The sequence below is a fragment of the Chelonoidis abingdonii genome, chromosome 1 (assembly GCF_003597395.2).
Source record: "Chelonoidis abingdonii isolate Lonesome George chromosome 1, CheloAbing_2.0, whole genome shotgun sequence".
NCBI lineage: Eukaryota > Metazoa > Chordata > Testudines > Testudinidae > Chelonoidis > Chelonoidis abingdonii.
The window spans coordinates 191,157,118-191,182,201 of NC_133769.1; the positions used below are offsets into that span (position 1 = coordinate 191,157,118).

The 25,084-nt window shown below is 42.6% G+C and overlaps 1 protein-coding gene across 1 annotated transcript in view; it reads left to right on the plus strand.

Annotated features, from left to right (window-relative positions):
- Positions 1-3,754: 3,754 nt before the first annotated feature.
- The window catches only part of CHODL (chondrolectin), a 43,058-nt gene continuing 21,728 nt past the window's right edge, over positions 3,755-25,084 (plus strand). The window contains exon 1 of the mRNA XM_032786020.2: positions 3,755-3,893. Coding sequence (XP_032641911.1) covers positions 3,803-3,893 — 91 coding nt within the window. The 5' untranslated portion in view covers positions 3,755-3,802. The remainder of the gene's footprint in view (positions 3,894-25,084) is intronic.

Here is a 25,084-nt window from a genome sequence, read left to right on the forward strand (position 1 = left end):
ATTTCTTTCCCTTTCTTTCACGTGGTGTGGGGGGGAAGAAACTGAAGGAGCTATTCCCCAAACACGCCAGACGCTGTGTTTGATCCTACAGACATTGGAGCTCAGCCAAGAATGCAAATACTTTTCAGAACTGCTGTGGACTGTGGATAGCTGGAGTCCTCAGTACCCCTCCCTCCCTCCATGAGCGTCCATTGATTCTTTGGCTTTCCGTTACCTGTCATGCAGCGCTGTGTAGCCTGGAGATTTTTTTTTAAACGCTTCGGCATTTCGTCTTCTGTAACGGAGCTCTGATACAACAGATTTGTCTCCTCATAAAAAGCAATCAGATCCAGTATCTCCCGTATGGTCCATGCTGGAGCTCTTTTTGGATTGGGACTGCATCGCCACCCGTGCTGATTCAGAGCTCCACGCTGGCAACAGGAAATGTAATTCCAAAAGTTCGCGGGCTTTTCTGTTTACCTGCCCGCTGCATCCGAGTTCAGATTGCTGTCCAGAGTGGTCAGTGGTGCACTGTGGGATACTGCCGCGAGTCAATAATGTTGAGTTCCGTCACACTAACCGTAATCCGATATGTTAATATCGAATTTAGCGCTACTCCTCTCATCAGGGAGTACAGAAATCGATTTAAAGAGCCCTTTATATCGATATAAAGGGCGTTGTAGTGTGGATGGGTACAGCGTTAAATCGATTTAACGCTCTTTAAATCGATTTAAACGCGTAGTGTAGACCAGGCCTTAGACAATATAGGTGGTGCAATGCCCAACTTCTGAGCTGTAGTCTTGGGAAGACTATCATAGGTCTCCAGGATGTGGTATTTTTCATCTGCAGAAAGCATTTCTTTTTCCTGCCATGTTGACTCACACATAAACAGGACAACTTGTTTTTTCTACACAGGGATTATACTTTTTGTGTGTTATATGCCTAATAACATGAGATGTGATCAAATTCAGATTCAAAACAGCTTTATTGGCTTGTTATGTCATTGCACTTGATCAAGTATCGTATTACATGTAGTCAGTTTGCCCTGAAATGATTCTCATAAGTGGATTGCTTGATTCTTATAAGTGGGGTATTTAGCACGGTTAGGAATGATTTTGTCCCAGTGGTTTTGATCACTATATGTTGTTGAATGTTCTATCAGTAATTCTTATATATGGAATACACTTATGACAGAATCTACTTTAAACTTCCCGATGTGAACCCATATTGGAAGGATCATGATGGGAACCAGTGGAAGGATGGTAAAGAAGCTAACCATACTGTCAAGTCCTGGGAGGGTGTCTGGAGCTGTGCAGAGGCATGGCAGATACAATTTCAATTCATTGAGACTTTATTGGCATAACTCACTATGCAGGTGTTGTCAAAGCAGAAGAAAAAGAAGTCAGACTCTTCAAGTATTGGTGGCGTGTACAGCCCATCTTGGATGGAGCTTCACACAATTTTAGGGGTTTCATCCTCTGCATCAGTTTATCATTATCATCACTTTTCAATTCAGTGGCAAGGTTGCTAAATAGCATAATGCAGCTTTTGACATCTCTCTCTCTTCCTTTTCTGCACCATAAGTCCTGGCTTTTCCTCACTGGTCTTTGATGGGACATGCTCTATGATTCCTGATAATTTATAGAAATATCTTCCTCACAATTCTTCAAGTTTACACACATATGATAAACCTGTAGGGGTTTGGCTGTCATCATTACCTAGATATTTTCAGCATAGCCATGCTTGGATGGCCACGCTGCATCTCTTCCACAATGGCAGTAGTGTCAAATGAGGAATGGGTGGAATTTCAGAAGCACTGGAGGTCTCTGGTTAAGTTCTCTACTTTTGTTTATTTTTGCACAGGAAGCGGCCATATGATCCCATGTGACTATTTTGAGACTGATACACCTGGCACTATAAACTTGGAAAATACTAGAGACCTCCCTAGAAACTTGAAAGCCATAGTGGAAAAGTCTGTATCAGCCAAATAAAAATACAAGTCCTATTATTAAGTAATGAAAAAAAGTTGGGAACAAAATGCTGTACATTTTAACTAGATTTCAATTACTGTTTAGAAACCTAACACTGGGTTTTTCAGTATGAAAGATGGTCTCACATATTTCTAAAGCAGCTAGGAAATCCCTTAAATTTTTGAAAATCCATTCTAAACTGAGATATATGTCTACAAGACCAGTTATATGAACTGTTGAGAGGAAAAGATTTACAAATGTGCCATATACATGGTTAGTAGCTGGAATCTGAGGGACAAGTCCCCAAAGAATTTGTATAGAAGATGTCCACTAAACACGACGGTCTATATTAATCATGCCCTGTAATAAAATAAACCACTCACAAGTACTGTACACACATAAGCAAAACAGTTGAGACCATAATCCCAAACAAAAAGCCATTGGAGGTGTTCTTTTAAAATGTTATAAACATAATTATACATAATGTATCAAAATAGTAATTTGGATGTGGCCACAGTAGCCTAACGAAGAGCATGAGAGATTCTCTTTTACAAAAATAAGTAGAAAATACATGTTTATTCATATTCTCATGGAGAAAAACCCTTAATGGCAAAAAATCTTTACACACTTAATAGAGATAATCGCTATAGGACTTTATGGTCCTGTCCCAAATATAATGAACTCTATGATAAAGTTCTCATTGATATTAATGGTTCATGCTCAAATCCCTGTAGTGTAGGGGATCTACAGAAATTATTCTAAATCTATGGAATTAAATGGAGAGTGACATGCCTGCTGCAGAATTCTATAGTTTGGTTAAAAACTCTGGAGCTAGGATTTCATTCTCTAGTTGTCTCTATAGGACATTTCCATGGTGGTATAGCACAGTATGACTTTAAGATCTAGATATGGGCCAAATGAAAAGCCCTGATTTGAATCCCCCCTCCCTGAAATATGGATGGGGATGGTTGAGTATCTCTCTTGGGTGGCGGCTTACAGGGAAAATCCCACATGGTTCTCTACGGTCTGTTTCCATAACCATTCAACCAGGCAACCTGTTTGGCGGAGATCTAGTTCCAGAATACAGGACAATCCTGCCCGGGACTGAATTCCCCCATCCATCTTGCCAGGTATCCGAGTAGTGAAGCAACACAGAGCAGCTAGGAGTAAACTGACCCCTTAGCCTGCCACTTCCCTGCACATTCAGCAGTTTGAAAACGAAAGGGAGCCAGCCTCCTGCCAGACTTTGATGGCAAGGTTGACACGGGTGTATGCAAATCGACCCCGAAGCGCCGGGCTCCCGCCTGCAGCTCAGGGAGGTGGAGGGGCTGCTGCTGAGTCCACCCTCCTGGAGCGCGCTGGGTCCCGCTCTGGGCCATAAGAGCTGCAGTGTTGCGCGTGGGGCGGTTCACAGCGGTCCGGAGGGGGCTGGCGGCAGCAGCAGAAATCGATAGTCTGGGGCTGGTTTTTCCCGGGCACAACACCTCGGGCTGGCTATATAACAAGGAGCGTCCGCACCCCTCTCAGCATCAGCAGGAGCCGCAGCCCCCGAGAGAGGGAGAGCGGCACAGGCAGGGCAAGGCGCCGGGAGAGAGCCCGGAGAGCGGGGACTGGGCAGCCAGGGGGCAGTGGGCTCCTCTGGCCAAGGGAAATGTGCGGAGCTACCGCGGCTCGGGATTCGCAGGGCGCGCTGCTGCTCTGAGAGCTCGCGGTGCTGCTGCGAGGAGGGGGGGGGGGGGCGGACCTGTGGCTGCTGGAGCATCTCCGGTGGGGGGAGGGGGAAACAGTGGATGCAGGTGCAGCAGCCCGTGCTTGGTGCCGCCTTTGTTTCGTGCTGGGACTCTCCCGTCGCTATGAGCGCCTCTCCCTCCAGAGTGATCCCCCTGCTGCTGGGTGCCGCGATGCTGTGGGGGCCGAGCTGCCTCTCCCTGCGAGTCCTCAGCGGTGAGTGAGCCAGAGAGGGAGGGAGGGAGGGCGTGGAGAGCTTCCCTCCGAGGCTGCCCGACAGGCACTGGGAAGGGAACTGTCTGCACAGCTGCAGCCGGTTAGGGCCAAATCTTCCAGCCAGCCTCAGACAACACTCCCACTGACTGCAGCGCCAGGCGAGCTGTGCCTGACGAGGGCTGCTGCTGCCGGAAACCTGGTTTGATTAAGGAAAGGGGAGAAGGCAGGGTTTATTTAACGGGGTTAGGGCCAAACCATGCGTTCCTCACTCTGGCCGAACTTCCACTGAAGTTTTGGCGGAAGCAGGACTGGAGGAGCTAGCCTGAGAGTTCAGTTTCGAAGAGATCCATCTAGTGCTTCTAACCCACTTCCTCTCTCTGTCATCACCTTTCTAATTGCCCCCATCAGCACAGGTGCCAAAGTTGGAAGACACCGTCTGTTCAGGGACAAATCCTGAGGTTCTTCCTCCGTCCCTTATTACAGGCAAAACTCCCCCCTGAAGTCAGAGCTAAGGCTAAGGGAACACTGCAGGATTTGGCCCTTAAAATTTATATTGACATCGCTCACAATAGCCCCAGAGAGTCTTGCCTGGGTTAAAGAAATCAGAATATGCTGTTAAATTAGTTAATGGGATAGGGACCGATTAAAAATAAATGTTGTGACAATTCATACTTAGGTGACTAATATGAAGTAATTGTATATGCTGTTTATTCTGTGTTGTCTCTCTTTTGCATTCAATCATTCTGATCAATGAAAACAAGCTAGTCAGATTCACCTTTGTTTATAGTTGTCTGTTGGTCAATTGCACATAAAAGTTCTCATGGGGTGGCAATTGCTGCAGTCCGGATTCCAAATAGCAGTCATTTTTTTTAAATCAACTTTCCACTGATTTTTTTTTAAAAGAAATAGTTGAAACTTCCTCCATAAAATTAAGACAACATGATAATGATAGTGAAGTTTGATTTTGAAGGTACTGAGATCATCAGTGAGTTAACTTCCTTTACTGTCTGCAAACACAGGAATCTTTTTTTCTTAAAAAAAAAAATAAAAAGGAAAGAAGTTGATCATATATCATACAGGAGAGGCTGGTTCTAGAAAAAGAATTAAATCTGGGACTTTTTTTTAAAATAATGTTAAAGGTTTTTCTTTTATATATAGACATAGTAATAGATGGAGAAAGTGAAGATGTGAATTTACTGATTGATTTTTGTTTTCTCATAAACTTGAGAAAGTTAGACAGGAAGTGCTCATTAATGTTGGATGCACTGTAGCCAAGCATCCAAGCATTGTGCAGTTTTCCTCTGCACAAGTCTGAAATTCACCTCATGTCCACCTACTGTGCATCTTTTGAGAAAAGATTGTTTGTTGTAACTATCATTTTTGTAATCTGCATAATGACCAGCTAAATCTAAACAGAGACTGCCAAACTCATTACACTCAAAAGCAAATTTAATTCCAGATCTTCAGAGATGAAAAGCTAGATCAGCAAATCACTGTGATACATTATGATCTGCAACCTCCCCAACATAATGTTTTCTAAGGCATTTTTTCTGCAACCAGAAGACATTTTTGAACATCTTGCTAAGCTGCAAGATGTCACTATTTTTGTACCTTAAATTAATCATTTTTAAAAGGATAATAAAAGGTACATGCTGCAGCACTTCTTTGTGTAGGACATCTTTATATGCACATCCGTCTTTAGTTATATAGGATTGTTCCTTCTTTTTATGGTAAAGTTAGAAAAGACTAAAAAGAAAACAGGATAAGCTTTTTTTGTATTGTGTATGTATTTTTATTTGCATTATCTTTCGTACTACCCCAAAAGGAAGAAGATGAAAGCATTTCTGAAATGTGAGTTCAACCACAGTTCAAGAGCTTTACGATCCAGTTCTGCATTCCTGGCACACTCAGTGTCTGATCCAATGTCCAGTGAATTCAATGGAAAGATTAACATTGTCTTCAATGGGTTTTGGATCTGAAAGTTGAAGGCAATGGGAATCTTGGATGCACAAGGAATACAGAACTGAGTCCACAGATTGATCCTGATTCATGATGATTTACACTCTTGACTACATAAGAACGTCCATACTGGGTCAGACCAAATGTCCATTTAGCCCAGTATCCTGTCTTCTAACAGTGGCAAATGCTAGGTGCCCCAGAGGGAATGAACAGAACAAGTAATCATCAAGTGATCCATCTCCCATCACCCATTCCCAGCTTCTTGTAAACAGAGGCTAGGGACACCATCCCTGCCCATCCTGGCTAATAGCCATTGATGGACCTATTCTTCATGAATTGACCTAGTTCTTTTTTGAACCTTGTTATAGTTTTGGCCTTCACAACATCCTCTGGCAAAGAGTTTCACAGGTTGACTGTGGGTTGTGTAAAGAAATACTTCCTTTTGTTTGTTTTAAACAAGCAAATAAGGTTGAAGGTTTTGCTTTTATATATAGACATAGATATAGATGGAGAGAGTGAAGATGTGAATTTAGTGATTGAGTTTTGTTTTCCCATAAACTTGAGAAAGTCAGATTGGAAGTGCTAATTAAAGTTGGATGTATTAAAGCCAAGCTATTGTGCAATTTTCCCCTGCACAAGTCTGAAATTCACCTCATGTCCACCTACTGTGTATCTTTTGAGAAGAGGTTTGAGAAGAGAACCTCTTAAGTTCTTAGTTATAGGAGTTATGTATCTAAATCTTCATGCAGGCAGATGAAAATATACCTCTATACACAGATAGCAGAATGGTGGAAACCGTTTTCATATAAGATGTTACAAATGGAGTAATAGTATAATGATGGCATGTTTATAGAAAACATGGTTTCATTTTTAGTTTTTATTTATTTTGCGCACATTTATTTCGGAGCTGAAAAGTTCAGAATCACTTTTATCTTATCATGGTGCTAAGTACAGATCCTGTGTGCTGATACTTGCTGTGAGTCAGTAGGTACCTACTGAAGCAAGATTATGAAATTAGCCATAGCATGCTTTCATTTTTGTACACCATTAAAGTTATTTTTTTTCAGGAAACAAGGCCCAAGATGCCATGCTTTGGAATAGGGTGACCAGACAGCAAATGTGAAAAATCAGGGCAGGTGTGTGTGTGTGTGTGGCGGGGGTAACAGGAGCCTATATAAGAAAAAGACCCCAAAATCGGGACTGTCCCTATAAAATTAGGACATCTGGTCACCCTACTTTGGAAGTTCTTGTAATTTGACAAGTCACACCCAGCTAAAATGCATTCTAAGATGCACCATTTACATTTGCATTGCAACCAGAAAGTTGAACTAGTAACGTCTGTGTACAGATATGAATAAATGACTATATGTTCTATCATAGGTGCCATCTGGAAACTGAATAATTATAACTGCATTTAGTTTTCATGAGTATTTCTTTTGTGTTATTTTTTTCTAAGGATGTACCGTATGTCCCATACAAGGTTTGAGAACATAATCTGCAAACAGAACTATATCTTTTAGTGAAAATTTGTGACTATAATTCATAAAGGACCATCTGTGTCAATAATGTTTTCGAAATCAGGCTACAGTACCTATATTTTTTTCAAACTGTGGTTCAAACCAGTTAGATTCCTATTGAAAGGCACATTTACAACAGACTATTTTTCAAACATAAAATTAATCTTGTATGTGATTACGCTATATGGGGTTATTTGTGTAACAAATACATAAGATTTGAAGCCAGTTGTAGAAAGAAAAAAAAAACATTAAGGGTTGCATTGGGTTGCAGTAGTCAAAGCTAGCTTAAGTGTGCAGGGGAGCACTATACCAAGCAACACTGGCCAGAACACAGAAGCTCTGGGGTGCTGAAGGGAAACTCCTCCTTTCTGAACAGGGGCCAAACCCCTGCCCTGCCACATATACTAGAACTGTCTAGTCCTATAGGCAGTGTTAATACTCCTGGACACTCAGGAAACAGAAGCACCAGCAGAGGTGTGTAGGGCACACTGTGCCATCCTCCTCACTCCCATCTTGCATATCTGCCCATGAGCAGCAACAATTTGGTCTTAGACATGTATGTGTGTATATACACATTAGTTTAAAATATCACAGAAGCAGAATTTCAGATGGCGATGACAAGAGGAACTGGAAAGTTATTAACTTTCATTTTAATATACACCTCTACCCTGATATAACACTGTCCTTGGGAGCCAAAAAATCTTACTGCATTATGGGTGAAATCGCGTTATATCGAACTTGCTTTGATCTGCCGGAGCATTCAGTCCCGTCCCCCTGGAGCATTGCTTTACCGCGTTATATCCAAATTTGTGTTATATCAGGTTGCGTTATATAGGGGTAGAGGTGCATCACATTCTTTAGGAATTGTGAATTTCCTCTCCCTCCCATTCCCTCCCCACATCAGTTACATTTTTCTAAGAACTAGAATAGAGAACATTCTTCATTATGGGCTTAATGCAATGCCTACTGAAGTCCATGGAAAGACTCCCATTGAGTTCAATAGGTTTTGGATAAGACCTAGTAATAATGCTTACATATTGACAAAGTGATTATGATAAATGGCAAAGACTGTGAGATATAATGACCCCTGCTGTATTAGCATAAGTGGTAGGGATCACAAAAAGGAATGCTCTGCTTTTTAAAATGGCTTTCAGATTTTTGGCTAATTTAGTTCTGTAATGGTTTTCCATTTTTTATCCTTTTCCCTCTAAGTTCATGTCTCTTACCTTCTTGTTAACATATTGTTTTGTGAATAAGATCTGACTAGCTAGAGAAAAGCAATTGGCCTATTACTGTTTTCAGCAGATTTTTCACATTATGATGACACATTAGCCATAATTATTTTTGATGCGCAAGTTGTTTAAAAAAAAAGAGTAAGTGCTCTTTACTTTTTAACACAGATATATTGAGATTTTTTTGTGCACTATTCTACATCCTCATATGTCAGAATGTCTGCAGTTGGCAGAAAAAGAGGTTTTAAAGGAAAGTAACAAAGTAGGGGTAGGAAAAACTGCTGAGTGTTACATAGCCTGCATTGCTGTCCCATGACATCATAAAGAACATGAAGTGATGATAATGCAGTTTGCAAAGATGCAATTACTTTAAGTATCTATTGGGCAGGAAAGAAGCAAACTAATCTTATTACTAACCATTTAACAACCTATGTATTAATCATAGTCAGTATACCATAATGGCTGATGTTTGCTGTCATTTTATGTTTCCTTTTTAAATTATGACATTTTTCTTTACTATAGCAAGGCATATGACAGTAGATTAAATATTAACATGGAATTTTAAAGCAATAAATATATTTATTTGAATGGGGAAATATTTGACTGTATAAAGTATTTCCTAAGGTGAGAAAAATTAACATGCAGCAGATAAAGAAACAGCATAATTGCTCTTAAATTCTTGGGCTATTTACTTCAAATGTCTTTAAGAATAGTTTTTGTTCATTTATGTAGTTTATGATCTGATTTGCTAAAATACTACATGTGTGTTGCTCAAAGCGGTTAGATGGTTAAAGATGCATGTTTTTGTAAAGGATAAAAAAAAGAAGGCTAGTAAGCTAGCCTAGGAAAGATATCCTACCATGTGTTTGGTATTTTTCATATTGGTGAAAGTATGGTAGCTTCAGGGCCTGGCCCACGAGAGATATCACTTGCAGTACTGGATGGCCTTCCAGGGAAAGCTGAGTGACTTTCACCTGTAGCAGAAAAACCCACCATATACTATACAGTGGCATGGCTGTTGCTACTGAACAGTGCCTACTCATGCTTCACCAATTAACAACACAAATTGCAGCTTTTTAGTTGCAGGTCCCTATTCAACTAATTGCTTAAACTGGGGTTTTCAAAGGAGTGTAAGGGAATGAGTGGGAATGCCCAACTCCCACTCAAAGGTGGGCACCTAACTCCCTTAGTCCTCATTGGAAATCTTAGCCTTAAACATGTACTTCAATGGATAAGGCAATAGCTTTCTAAGTCAGAGATTGTGGGTTCATGTCCCATCTGAGGTGAAAACTACTTTCTTAAGGGGGATAGCTCAGTGATTTGAGCATTGACCTGCTAAACCCAGGGTTGTGAGTTCAATCCTTAAGGGGGCCATTTAGAGATCCAGGACAAAAATCTGTCTGGGAATTGGTCCTGTTTTGAGCAGGAGGTTGGACTAGATGACCTTCTGAGATGCCTTCCAATCCTGATATTCTATGATTCTATGAAACATTGACTTCATTGGGACTATTGACAAGCTTAAGTATTTTGCTAAAACAGGACAAAGACTGGAGAATCTATTTAGTAAACAAAAATACTTCTTATAAGCATAACCAAGGAATAAGGCAACATTATGTAGCAAGGTAGCCTATGTTAAGTACACTGGAAATGTCTGTACTTTGTTCCAGCAAAATATGTGGAGTATATGGACACTATACCAAAATACACCTCTACCTCAATATAACGCTGTCCTTGGGAGCCAAAAAATCTTACCGTGTTATAGGTGAAACGGTGTTATATTGAACTTGCATTGATCCACCGGAGTGTGCAACACTCACCCCCTCCACCTCCCCGGAGCACTGCTTTACCTTGTTATATCCAAATTCATGTTATATCAGGAGGCATTATATCAAGGTAGTGGTGTACATAGTTTGTATAATCTTAGATGTTTTGATGAAAGGGTTAAGTCCTGGTTGGGTAGGTTAGGAGTATCCTCCTCAGGGAGTTATTTGATTCTTGGTGTAATCTGTTCTATTTTCAAAGTGAATGGATAAAGTATTTTAAAGAAATATTTACGTGAGTTTCAGGGATCAGTCATCTTTGTCGGGGATGATTTTGCAGTATCAGAACTGAAGGTGAACCCCATCAGAGGTTGGGAATCTACTTCAGTTTAGTGGCAGAGACTTGAACAGGAGCTCCCAAAAGCCTTTTCCCTTCATGGCACAGTAATAGTTAAAACAAGTAAAGATGAACCTGGCTATGTGGAATACTTGTGTGTGTGTTGGTCATTTTACAGCTATGCTCTCGGGGTAAGGTAAAATGAATATAATTGGACTCAAATGAGCAAGTCACACCTTCCAGAACAACTTTTCTTTTTGAATAATCTCTCCTCACTCTACCTGGGATGAACTACACTGCACACTAAGACTGGGTTTGTGGGACCCAGGCTAGTGGACTTGGTGTTTCCAGGCCCATACCTGAGCAGCATTGTAAACCTGTGTTTACAGTTGCTGGACCTGGGTGTCGCAGCTGCGCTGAGCTGGCCATACTGCATTATGCAGGTCTTCTGGCTTGGATCTGTGGCTTGAGCTGCATTTACACTACAAAGTAACAGGGCTTAGACCTGAATCACAGCAGGAACTGTGCTCTGACTCATCCCCCTAGCAGAGTCCTGGGACCACATCCTGAATGCTTGCTGATCCAAGTTAAACTGATTTATGTGTGGGCAAAATAGGGGCGTGGGCTGAAACCTGAGTCAAAGCCTGGGCTTAGTGTGCAGACATATCCTAAGGCAGTGTTTCTCAAACTAGGACTGCTGCTTGTGTAGGGAAAGCCTCTGGCAAGCTGGGCCAGTTTTTTTACCTGCCCCGTCCGCAGGTCCGGCCGATCGCAGGTCTCACTGGCTGCAGTTCACTGCTCCAGGCCATTAGGGGCTGCTGGAAGCGGCGGTCAGTATGTCCCTCGGTCCACGCCGCTTCCAGCAGCCCCCACTGGCCTGGAGCAGTGAACACAAAGCGGCGGACCCAGTTTGAGAAACAGTGCCCTTAGGAAGCGGTGCCCAATCTTATTACACAGGAGGGCCACATAAACCTAAACACAATCTTGTGTCGGCCAAAGAAATTCTACATATTTTAATAAGATTTAAAGTCACCTGTATTGTTTTACATTTTAAGTCAGCTTGTTTCATATGTATGTAGATAGGTTGTTTCTATGTATAGTATTGTCTGTTTACACACTCATGTAAACTAAAATGATGTAAACATGACAACAGAAGGTTAATGAATCAGCCAGTAGTTTTTTGTGTTGAAGCAGGCAGCGGGCCTTATGAAATACTCTGGTGGGCCGTGTAGGGTCCACAGGCCATAGGTTGGGCACCCCTGCCCTAAGGGGCTAGCAGCAACTTCACCACAAGTCTTCCTGCAGGATCCAACAATCTTTCCCAAAGCTCATTAGATTTAAATGAATGCTTAATATTCTCTTGTAGAAAAGTCATACCCTATTGTCATTGACAAAAAAGTAGGAACTTGTAGCGCTACACAACAGTTACTGTAAACTAAAGGAGTTTCTGCCTTACTATCACAAAAGGCCATATATACATTGTTTAAGGTTAAAAGTTACCCCCCTACCTGACTTTTGGCTTTATTACTAAGGGTAACTCAAACTAAACATAACAATATAAACTCCAACCTATGCCTTCTCCCCAGATATGACTTCACCAACATTCCTACCTTGGGCCCCACCTGCCCGAAGCCCTAACTTCCCTCTGAAGAGCTATTCCCACCTCTCTTATATACAGTGTGGAGTTTAACAAGCCACACCTGCATCATTGAGTGAGCAGGGATTAATTTACAGGGCCCAGAACCTAAAAGGTATGCAGGCATCCAACTCTAATTGATTTTACTCGAAGTTAGAAGCCTAAATAACTTTGAAGCTCTGGGTCCAGCTACCAAGATGAAGTCACAGTAGAATCCAGCCACCTTGTCACATTCCAGGATCATAGTATATCCCATTTTCTTGCTGGATAAAGCCAAACCCATGCCCCTGCTTGCATGCATAGTCAGTGCGGAGTTGACTGCATATGACATTTCACGCATCTTTCAAGTAACACAAAGATGCAAATGAAAATGCTAGTATTTGGGGCATCATGCTGGTTTATGTTATGCCTGGAGAATGTTAGGTTCATAAACCCAGGAAGAGATAGTACTAATCCTCATATATTTTACATGCACATGTGTATGCACACACACACACACATTTTATCTGAAAGACATAATGTAGATAATCTTTATTTAATAAATAATCCAGATTAATTGAACTCAAATTGCTAAGAAGTGGAAAAAATCATTTCTATTTCAGTGAAATGAAACCATGCACAAGGCAACTCAACAAAATGTATGGTTCTCATATGAAATATGACATATATTGAAAAATGATTGATCACCTACATTAAACTTAATGGCTGGGATTTTAAGTACTATTTGCTTGTAAAAAGCAGACAGAGGGAATAAGAAACATGTTTTTTTATACTGCAAAAATGTACACAAGTACCTACGTTTATGCATGTGACATGTCCTATTGAGTGAGATTATGCAGCCATTAAAATTAAGTATGTATGTAAGTGTTTTCAGGATTGGGGTCAGGGGAATAGATATATTCACTGCTCCTCTGACTGTCACACATATGTTGTTTAAGCTATTTAGACCCTGCAGTTTCTGCCAGTGGCTTCTCCCATAATGGTTACCACAAACTATTATGTAGGCATACTATGTCTGGCTAAAAAAATGTCTCGGAAGTCAATTCTGGAACAAACTGCTACACTGAGATTTAAGAGATGGAAAAAAGACCTATCGGTATTTTGTCAGTCTCTCTGTTAAAACAAGAAATTTCCATGAGAGTTTTTAAGTGTTTTCCCCAGGCTTTAGTGTTAAATGGCTCACATTATGTGGGCTTCCATAGGTTGTCTTTGAAATGTATACCATGGCCTAATTCATCATTTCCCAAACTTTTGAAAGCTGAGACTCCTTCAGGAAAATGAAATGAATCACATCTCCGCTATGTTTTGCTAAAGGCCTACCCAAGGTGAGCAGTCATTAAGGATAGATCACGTCGATGTTCATATCTTATGATTCTGCCTCTTATTTCTTATATGCTTTGATAATTAAAGGATTATCTTTAGCACCTAGGCTAGCACCCATTGAAATGAATGGGGCAGTTCACACCTGGGATGTATAGTTTCAGGCTCTCTGTAAACATTGGCAGACATTGCTGCATTAGTTACACTTGGAAAACATTTTTCAATGTTTTCTTCACAAATGTAATTTTTTAAAAAGGGAAGGCTGAGATACTGGAAAACAATTTAGAGACCAGTCTACACCACATCCCCACACCCTTAACTAGTCCTTCCCATCTCTCTCAGTCTGTTGGGGAGGGACAAGCATGCTCTATACTTTGTGAAATGCTAGGCTAGATGATCTTGTTTTAAGAAGTTCTGCCCTAATATTCAAGTTCACGGATGCTGCTCAGTTTCAATGCACAGGAGCAGGCTCCATTGAGCACAAGGACTATGCAAGGTTAGCATCTATAGTGGCACTTTCTCTTCAAAGGGAGGAGGGAATTTATAAGGGTATGAGACTATGGGGTATGAGTTTATAAGGATTTATGAAATTATAAGGGTATGAGACTCATTTTCTTTACAGGATGCAGGAGAGCTGGACCTACACAAGATGGTAGAGAGCACATGCTACATTTTGCACCAGGCTGGTACAGTCACTGTGCTCCCAGAACTCTGGGATGTGTTTTGACTGCATGAGGCACAAAAATCTCAGGGTGCCCCCTGTGACGTTTCACTCTATATGATTTTATGAAAACATGTTCATGAGAATGAATATAATATAATGTAACTGGAATATGCTTCATGCAAAATATCTCTTGTAAGATATGATTACAAAGCTTATAATCTACTGAATGTGGTCATCCTATTTGTTTAAAGGTATCAGTCTTGTATCTGAAACTAGAAATATAAAATATAACTCTGAGGGCCTATTGTAATTATGCAATGTGTGGGTCATTAATGGTGGTTTGGAACCTTGATGGCTCCCATTAACAGGGGCCACTGACTGTGAATGGCTCTGTTTGCAGGCAGGCCTTCCTGTGAGTCAGGCTGGGAGGAATGAAGGCTTGGAGTCTTACAGTGACATGTGATCATGTCACATGAACTGGAATCCATCTTTAACCTGGTGTTTTTCCATTGAACAGGAGGGGTGGGAACCCAGAGAGACAAAGGATTCCCACCTTCTGCAAAAGATATATAAGTGGATGGAACAGAACAAAATGGCAGGTATCATGAGAAATCCCATAGCTACCAGCTGAGCTGGAACAAGGGCTATACCAGGGGAAAGGATTGTGCCCAAACTAGTAAGGCATCCAGTCTGTCAAAGAAACTTATTGAAACATCTCTGAGGGTGAGATTTTATCTGTATTCAGTTTTATTACTGTATTAGGCTTAGATTTGCATATTTTATTTTATTTTACTTGGTAATTCACTGTGTTCTGTCTGTTACTACTTGGAACCACTTCAATCCTACTTTCTGTATTTAATAAAATCACTTTTTACTTATTAATTAACCCAGAGTATGTATTAAAATCTGTGGGGGGAGGGGAGCAAACAGCTGTGCATATCTCTCTATCAGTGTTATAGAGGGCAAACAATTTATGAGTTTACCCTATATAAGCTTTATACAGGGTAAAATGGATTTATTTGGGGTTTAGATCCCATTGGGAATTGGGCATCTGAGTATTAAAGACAGGAACACTTCTGTAAGTTGCTTTCAGTTAAGTCCGCAACTTTGGGGCATGTGGTTCAGACCTTGGGTCTGTGTTAGAGCAGACTGGCATGTCTGGCTCAGCAAGACAGGGTGCTGGACTCCCAGACTGACAGGAAAGCAAGGGCAGAAATAGTCTTGGCACAGAAGTTGGCAGTTCCCAAGGGGGTTTCTGTGATCCAACCCATCACATCCCCATAACAGGGATGGTGCTGCTGTACACTGGCCCATTATGTGGTGGGTGTCTGCCATGATCAGTCCTATGATTTATAATCACAAGGCCCATTTGGTCAGAAAGCAATAAAATGCATTTATTATAACTGGAGCTAAATGGGTCTCACATTTCCAATTTATGCAATGTTAAATATATAGCGCACAACTAATGCCAAAAATAGACATTTTCCACTTAGATGAAAAAGTGAAACTGTCACATTTTAATAGATATGGCAAAAAAAAATCCTATCAGGGAATAACTCATGGATTCTTTTTCTTCATAAAGCATACCTCTTACACCAGTGAATAAAACTATGTTTAATTTGTTCTTTCAAAATAGATATCCATTTCTTAGTTGAGGCAGCATTTACCTTATATTGATTCAGGTAATTGTAATGGTATGCTTTTTCTTCAGGGGTAATCTATGAATGCTGAAATATTGATTAGCTTGTTCTAATAAGAATTAGACATCAAGTCACTTCCTTCCATCTCCTCTAGATCTAGGTTTAGACTTATGCAACATGCCTCTGTATTGAGAGTTTAAGGTGCAAATGAAGTGGTCTACTCTTCCCTTTCATCAGTGTGCATAGCTCCCATTAGTACTGAGGGGAGATCATTATAACTAGGGCCCTACCAAATTCACAGCTATGAAAAATGCATCATGGACTGTAAAATCTGGTCTCTCGCATGAAATCTGATCTTTTGTGTACTTTGACCATATGCAGCATTTCTCAAACTGGGGGTCCCAACCCAAATGCTATTTTAAAGGCGCTGCAGTGTTGTCACCCTTACTTCTATGCTGACTTCTGAGCTGCGTGGCCTAAAAGCATCACAGAAGTAAAAGTGGCATAGTATGGAGGGATGTCGTCACTCTTTTGCAGGGGTGCTATCATGGGCTTTACATGATTATATTTTGTCATTTAAAAATATGTATTCATGCTTTGTTAAGATTTGAATATCTGAAGCTGTGAAATTCAAGATTTTAAAAATGCTATGACTGTGAAATTTATGAAAATAGACCATGAATTTGGTAGGGACATGATTATAAGGTTTGATATTACTCCTTTCAGCATATGGTGAGTGTGTGTGCAATGCCCTGTGTCTTAGGGAAATTTGATACTGCATATCTTATGCACAAAGACCAGCTCGTGCTGGAACCAAACCCTCCCAAATTTTGAGAGTTCAGATAAAGTAGAATCTGGATTGGATCCAAATCTTTTTTGTTCAGCAAAACAAAAACTTAACCACAAACCACTGAACTTTTGTAAAATGAGAAAAACATGTTCGTGGCTAGCTTCTCTCTAATATACACAGTAAATGATTTCCCAAGATCTATACCAATGCACATTGCAGACAAAGATCTATTTTGTTTTAATATAACATGGCAAATGCATTTTTAGGATGAATGTTCCTTAATAGCATTCAGAAGTATGTCCTTGCTAAGTCTAGCCTGTTCGCATGCAACTTTATTCAGTAATCCCACTGGGTTTCAAACTAGGAGTGGCTGGATGAGGCCAGTATAGGGATGGCAGAATCCATGGAACAACTAGGCACTGAACAAAGTGGTGCTGGTGACTACAGAACACACTTTGACACCTGAGTCAGTACTGCCCCAGTGCCCCAGGCAGTGAGCGCTAGTGTTAGAGGACACCATTCTGATGGAACATTCATCTTTCAGATTATTTTATATTGATCACCCCAACATATGCTAGGAACCTCACAAAAATAAGTAAGGACAGTTACCTGTCCCTTGACATAACAAATGAGGATCACACATAAAAAGGGGTGAGAGGAAGGATCTGGGTGACAAAAACTGATTAGGGTAATAATACGAAATTCAAGTCTTGACCCATCTGAGACTATTAAAAATCCCATGGCATGTTTCATAAAAGGAGGGGGTGCTGAGTTGACCTCATTGCCTCTTGTGTAAGTATACTTTCTGCCTATCTAAACTAAATCCCCTCTGCAGTGTCAATGGGACACAGTATCGTTTTTCTACCTGCTGTCTTTAGCCATTGTACAGAGTATTGCTCTGCACAACTAAACAGCTGGAGTGATCCCTAGAGTTGGCGGTATTTCACTGATGCTTGATGATCTTTGCTACACATGTCCCTTGCCTAATGCCCAGGGGTATCATGAAGATTAATTGGCTATAGTCAGATTGTGACTGGCCCTTGCATTTGGGGATGAGAACAAGAAGATTAACTCTTCTTTATTAATTATTTTACTTATGGTAACATCTAGGACTAATCAAGAACAGGGCCCAATTGTGCTAGGTACTTTACAAACACAGAACAGTAACCACTTCCTAGCCTGAAGGCCATACAATGCACAGGTACTATTATAGACCTTGTGCTTTCCTTAGTTTAATGACTGCTATTTATTAGTAGCCCTGAGGTACAATATACCACTGAGGGGAAGTGACACCATGGCCCTGCCTCTTCTCAGCACAAGCCAGCTGCAGTGGCTAGCCATGGAGGGTAGCTCACACTGTAACCTCTTAAGGGGATGGGTGGTAGCTCCCCTTCCCAGGAGTTGCAGGAGGCATTGTGCCTCCCTGAGACACAGAGCCTCTCAGAGCTTCTGCACAATTGCGCCCAAATAGGCCTGTACTTTTCAGCCAGATTCTGATCCCCAATATATGTGCAAAACACTTTGAGATCCTCTGACAAAAAGTTTTTACAGAAATACCAACTACTGTATTATTATTATTTTAGAGCAACTTTACTGAGATCAACATGGTGACAATTTGTGTTATTCTCTGGACCAAAAACCATATGAGCCCCTAGTGATTCATCTACCTTAGCAAACCCAAACAGTAAAAGATGCTTCTCTCCCCACCTCCCTGGGGACAGGAAGTTTGCTGTTAAAATACTAACAAGGACATTGACTAATGTGGTATTAAAATCCATTTACCAGTTTGCATCTGTGTGTCAAAATGAGTGATACTCCGATTTTCTTTCATTTGTCAGGAGCATAAACTAGGCGGCATTTGTGAATTGGACACTGTGACTCAATAACAAAGGAGAGATATGTCTTTGGAGACATACAAACCTTGGCAGTTGAGATGGTATTAGTCTCCATTTGTTTCCATCGCAAATGACGACAGAATGCAATTATGAAATCTTATTGCAGTAGTAATATTATTTTAAAAAGTAGTAATGCAATATGATTCGTCATAAAATCCAAATTAAATTCAGTACACTAGCCAGCCGAGAACATGATACAGTAAAACATCAACAGTAGTAACACAGTATATCAAAACAAGACCCAAATTAAAGTGTGACAGGATGATACAAAGATCAGTTAACAACTGATGCATCAGAGTTAGAGCAGAATGTGATTAGAAAGATTTATTACTTTTTATCAGCTTAGTGGCCACATTCTAAAGTGCATTATTAGGACTTAGTTTGGGACTGAGTATGACACATGAAAAACGTTGGTCAAATTTTTACCTGGTGAAAATCAGCATAATGCCACTGAAGTCAATGACATTAGGCCAATTGACACCAGCTGAGGATCTAGCCAACAATAAATCTGCATACTGTGAGGGCAGCAAGATGTATACACTATGTAGTCTTAAGTTTGTATGCAGTTCTGTCTCTAGGTTAGGTTTTCATATTGGTACTGCAGCCAAATATGATTAGTTATCCCCCTGTCCCTATGTGTGTTTTTATTTACATTTTTTTTAAAAGTGTACCATGTGCCTCTGTCTGGTCCTTGAATCTGCAGTTTTTCAAAGAGAAAAAAAGAGTGATCTACCATGTCCGGAATGGGCAGGAAATTTCCCCACAACCCATCATATCAAGGATTGTGGGATTAGAATTGGGTAGGTCATTTTTTCCATGTGTGCGTGAGCTGGTTCTCCTGGCTGGGGAGGCTTCGGGGGTGAAAAGACTTGTAGGCGTTGGGGGTGATGCTTCTTCAGGCTGTGACAGTGCCTCTGCCGACTCGAGAAGCAACCCTTCCCCTGCCTAGAGCTGAGCTCTCTATGAGCAAGGGGAGGGGAGAGTTCCAGTGTGATTGGCTTAGGTCAGGGATGGAAAAGATGAGGCACTGGGTGGCAGAAGTGGAGATGATGGGAGCTGTTTTCTCCTCCCCCTCTGTGGGTTCTAGCTGGTCCTAATGCTGCAGGACTTGGCCAGAGGTTTTTTTAGCCATTGTCAGCCACCTGCTGGTGACCCCTTTCCAAGTCCTACCAGCTGAGCAGTAGGGACCTATACCAGTGACAGAGCAGTGGGCCTGAGGAGTAGGTGCACCATTCCCATTCCAATCTACACATTTTTTCAGATGGTTTTGACAAAAACATTCAGGCCACTAGAGCTAAGTGAACCATCTGTAATGACTAATATTCTCAATAGATTTCACCTTTTTCTGGTCACAAACTATCTCCAAACATTTTCCTCACACCGAACTTTCCACAAGTCCATGCTCATTTCCAGTCTCCTCTTGGCGCTCACTAACCTCTATTTCTCCCCCCTTCTCTGCTACTTCTTGGCCTTCTGCAGCTCTTGGTCCTGTTTTCTCTCCTGAAAGTCTGCAGCCATCTCCCCATTTCTTGCCTCTCCTGTGTCATTTCCCAGTGCCCTATGCTCCTCCCTTCTCTGTGTAGGCCCTGATCCTGCAAGCTGTGGACACTGGGATCCACCGGTGTAGGTCATTTTGCAGGATCAAGGACTTAGTTCTTCCATTTTTACCTGGTCCTTTCCCCCAATCTGGATTCCTCACCTTGATTATCTCCAGTTGCCCAGACTTTTGTTTCCTTGGTCTGTTTTCCCCATTCTGTTTAGCCCATGACTCCACCTGTCCCAAAACTGGCTCTTCCAGATGGTCCTTCTTCCCTTGTGATGGGGTGCGATTCACCACTGCGGCGCCTCCTCCTGGCCGACCTGAGAATTAGCTCTAGTTCACTGGTGCACCTTCATTTAGTGGCGTTTCACTGATGTCGCTTCTGTTATCAGGACCCATGTCACTCTCAGAACTGCAGTGTCCTCTTCTGGACACAGCCCTTTGGCCATGCCCCACTCTGTTCCCTCTCCGCAATTTCAGGGGCCTGCCAGTCCTCTATCCAGCCACTTGCTTCAGTGGCAGGCTACAGTCCAGGATCTAGCACCTATGTCAGTGGCAAACTGCAGCCCATACTCTAGCCACTCCCGTCAGTGGCAAGTAGGACCAAAGGAAAAGGGGGACCCCGGCCTGCCCACTACTCCAGGTCCTGGCCCAGGGACTCTCCAGTCAGCAGCCACATGCTGCGTCACCTCCAACCCTTGCTGCCTGTTTCCCTGGGCCACTTCTCTGCAGCCCTAGCACCTTCTCTGCCCTTGTATCCCGGTCTCAGTTTTGCAGTGGTGAACCGGGAGCTCACTCATGCTCCTCTGACCCCGCCCAGCACTGCTCGGACCATGGTGCTGTCTCTTCTCCCTCCTTCAGGGTAGCCAGTCCTCCATCCTTGAACTCCAAGGAGTGACTGCCACTGCTCTGTTCAGCAGCCCTTCTCATATGGCCCAGCTTGGCCCTGATTGGCTGGCTCTCTAAACCTTCCTAATTGGCTGTCTCCTGTGCAGCCTCCACAGTGCTGCTTTATCCCCTCTTCTGCCAGTGTGGGACAGACACCTGACTACGCATCCTCCCCCTTAAGACCACACACAGCTGGTGTGTGTGTGTCTACCTTCCCAGCTTTCCTTGTAGCTTGGCCTTCAGGCTATCCCTCTCCTGCCTCAGGCTCTCTACCAAGAGGAGCAACCTGCTTTCCTCTTCCAGGGTCTGAGTCCCCACTGTAGCCTGTCTTGCTCCTGTATGGGTTCCCCTGTTTTTCTGGGTCTCCTCTGTCCCAGTCATCCTATCCATTGCCTCTCTACCTCCCCTACTGAGTGTGAGAGATGGCTTTCTTCTAGGTCATCAGTCCTCACTGCCCCCTCGCTTTGGACTGTCTCCAACCAAGCCTGGCTCTCAGGTGTCCCCTTCCTTCTCTTCAGGGGGCAATGTCTTTTTATATGGCCCTCCTTATGGCACTGGAAGCACCTTCTTTGCATCCCTATAGTCATGGTGCTCCTATAGTCCTTCTCTGGCTCAGCTCCATACTCTGGGCTAGCCTGGGCCCTGCAATTATGGGTCAGGCATTCCCTTTTCAGGTGCCCCTGTTGCCCACAGGCCCATTGCCTCACTGTTCTCCTCACAACGGGGACTCTCCTGGGCTCTTTCTCCCTTCCATTCCCTGGATAGGGTCTCTGTTCCTCTCTCTGGCAGGGACACTCCCTCTTAAAATGTCCCTGCCGCCCACAAGTGAAATATTCTCCTGGCCTCCTGGACCTGGTACCTGAATTTCCCTCTCACTCCCTGCGATTCTTTTGGACTCCCCCTCATGGCGACTTAAACAGGTACAGCTGCCGCTTTACTAGTCCGCCCATACAGGTCTGCAGGTATTCGTGTGCCTCCCATTGTCTTTGCTGCGCTGTGAGCACCTGCTGTAGCTGGATTGGAAGCTGCCCTTGGTGCTTTTCTGCCCCTTTCCACAGGGGCACCAACTTTGGAGTTCAGGTTGGGAAGACCTCTGACTCCATTTTCTCCACCTTATGTGTCCCTTAGTCTCTCAAATGTCTATACCAGACAATAGTCCCTACAGTCCTCTATCTTCCCCTTGTATCATGGATGAATGTTTTCCCGCATTCTCCACCACATGTGATGTGGCACGACTCACCACTGTGGTGCCTATTGCTGGCCGTCTTGGAATTAGCTCTGGTTCACCAGTGCGCCTTCATTTAATGGCATCGCGCCACCATCACTTCTGTCATGAGGATCTGTGTTGCTCTCAGGACCATGGTATCCTCTGCTGGACACAGCCCTCTTGCTGTGCCTCACTCCATTCTCTCCCTCCACTTCTGGGGGGGCTGGCAGTCCTCTGTCCAGCCACATGACTCAGTGGTAGGCTGCAGTCCAGTCTAGCCCCTCCCCTCATGGCAAGTAGGGCCAAAGGGGGCGGGGAGGGAACGGGCCCTGCCCACTACTCCAGGTCCCGGTCCAAGGACCCTCTAGTCATCAGCCATGTGCTGCGTCAACACCAACACCTGCCGTCTGTTTCCCTGGGCCACTTCCCCATAGTCCTAGCACCTTCTCTGCCTTGTATCAGGGCCTCAGTCTGGCAGCGGTCAGCCGGGAATTGACTCATGCTCCCCTGACTCCACCCAGCACTCTTCGGACCATGATGCTGTCTCTTCTCCCTTCTTCAGGGCAGCCAGTCCTCCCTCCTCGAACTCCAGGGAGTGACTGCCACTGCTCTATTCAGCTGCCCTTCTTATATGGCCCAGCCTGGCTCTGATTGGCCGTCTCTCTAAACCTTCTTAATTGCTTGTCTCCCGGGCAGCCTCCCCGGGGCTACTTTAAGTCCTGTTCTGCCAGTGTGGGGCAGATGCCCCACCTCATCCCTCTATCCCATTCCCTTTATCCCTCCTCCTGCCCTCTTGCTCCCCTGGACCCTATCCCTTTTCTGCCCAATGTCCTCACCTCCTCTGACCAGTTGCTGTACTGAAGAACTGGGGAGTTTTAATTCATGGATTATGGAAACAGTAGGCTCATCTAGATCTGAAGGAACATGGTGATCTTGAGTTAAGGCTCGAGTGGCGAAAGGCTGGCTTTAGGCCACCTTTGTGCCTCCTCAATCCCTGGGCCTGCTGGGGGCTGCTTCAGCCCCCATTGGAAGCCAGAGCATTGCCAACAATCACAATTCTGTCATGCGTCTCATGATATTTGGGTTTTATTTTTAAAGCCCTTATTCCTGGAGTCATGTTATTACATGGGAATCACAGATTTCAGTATTTGTAAGTAACTTTTTCGCTCTCATGGTAGCAGAGAAAAGCAAAGCATGAAAATGTGACCCCTTAAGTCTCAACAAACAGAAGGCAAAGAATTTTGAGCCAGTCTCAAGATTTTTGGAGTCAGACTCATGATTTTTGAATATTGGAGGTGGGCAATACTTAGTAGCCTAAGGGCTGCTTTAACTCATGGTACCTGTGGTAGCTCTCAAGGTGTTATGGCAGCTGAGCATTGCAAGGTCACAAAATGCCCAAGCCATGTTTCCCCCAACCTTCTGCATAAGGTATTGTAGAAGGGTGACATAAAACTGGCTATGCTATGACACCAAGGAGTTCATCTAAGGCAGGGGAAAGCTCACTGCTGATTCAGAGGCAACACTTTGTATCACCAGACCAGTGGAAAACAATCTCACTGGGGAGGGGACTGTGGTCCTGATGTATTAATATGTTTGATGTATAATACATACAATAATGAATGTATTCTAAAAATCCTTCAGACAGACTGGTCATTGCGCACATGTCTTTGAAAACTCAGTTCTTTAGCTGTTTGCATGACGCATTTTTTTAATGACACCTCCCTCCCTTGCCCAATCCCAAATGTGCTAAATCACATGGGTTGATGGATTAGATAAATTGCGTGCTTTAAACTGGAGCCATTGTTGACTGCTGCGAGTTGAAAAGAAAAGAAAAAGAAAAAAAAGAATCTGAAACCACAAATATTTTTCATTCATCTTTAAACTTAGCCAAACTAATTTGAGATACCTATGCCAAGTTTCAGTCCAAAAAGAAGCCTTTATATTCATGTTATAAATAGCTGGGGAAACTGGCCTATTATGGAAACTCTTGCTCCATGTCAACTGCATCAGCAACAGTTAATGCAAGGTTCATGTTAGGGCATATATGGCAACTGCTGAAAAATATTGGCAGTATGGGATCTCACACTAGGGCACATATAGTGGGACCCTTCTATCACGAATGCTCTGACTTAGGGTCTTATCCTTCAATCACTTTCTTGTGAGCAACTGAGACTTCTGATAGTAAGCACTTAATAGTAAGTGTCTATAAAATGGGAACAGTGGATGAAATTCATCTCTGTGCAGAAGGTCAGCACCAGGCCTGTGCTTGACTAAGTCCCACTTAAACCTCTATTGGCTCTCTGTACAGGGGTAAATTTCACCTTTCGTGATCATTTTAATTAATATTTCCCCTTCACATGATTTAGTGTATCAGAATCTCTGCTGGTCAACATGTTTTCTGCTCTAATAAACAAAGTCATAATAATAAGATAAGATATCTCAATGGCACAAGATTTTAAATGACAATGTCACTAATTAGTAGGCAAAGAAAAACATATGAAAGCCCTATGAGAACTTTCCACATCAAGTCGTCTTTCTACAGTAGTACAGTTACAAATGTTTTCTAATTTGAAATTCAACAAGAAGGTACTTTAACATTATTAAATAAAGAAAGGTTTAGATTTATATGCATGTCTCTGTACTTCATTCCACGCTGTATGCCTATGTTACAATATTTTCTGACATTGCATACCTAAATTAGTGGAACAAATTTCTTTGAACTAGTGAAAATTTCATGGAGAAAAAAATCATGCTAGAGAGGAAGCATGATCTGTGGTTAAGGCCGTGGTTAAATGCATTCAATTAC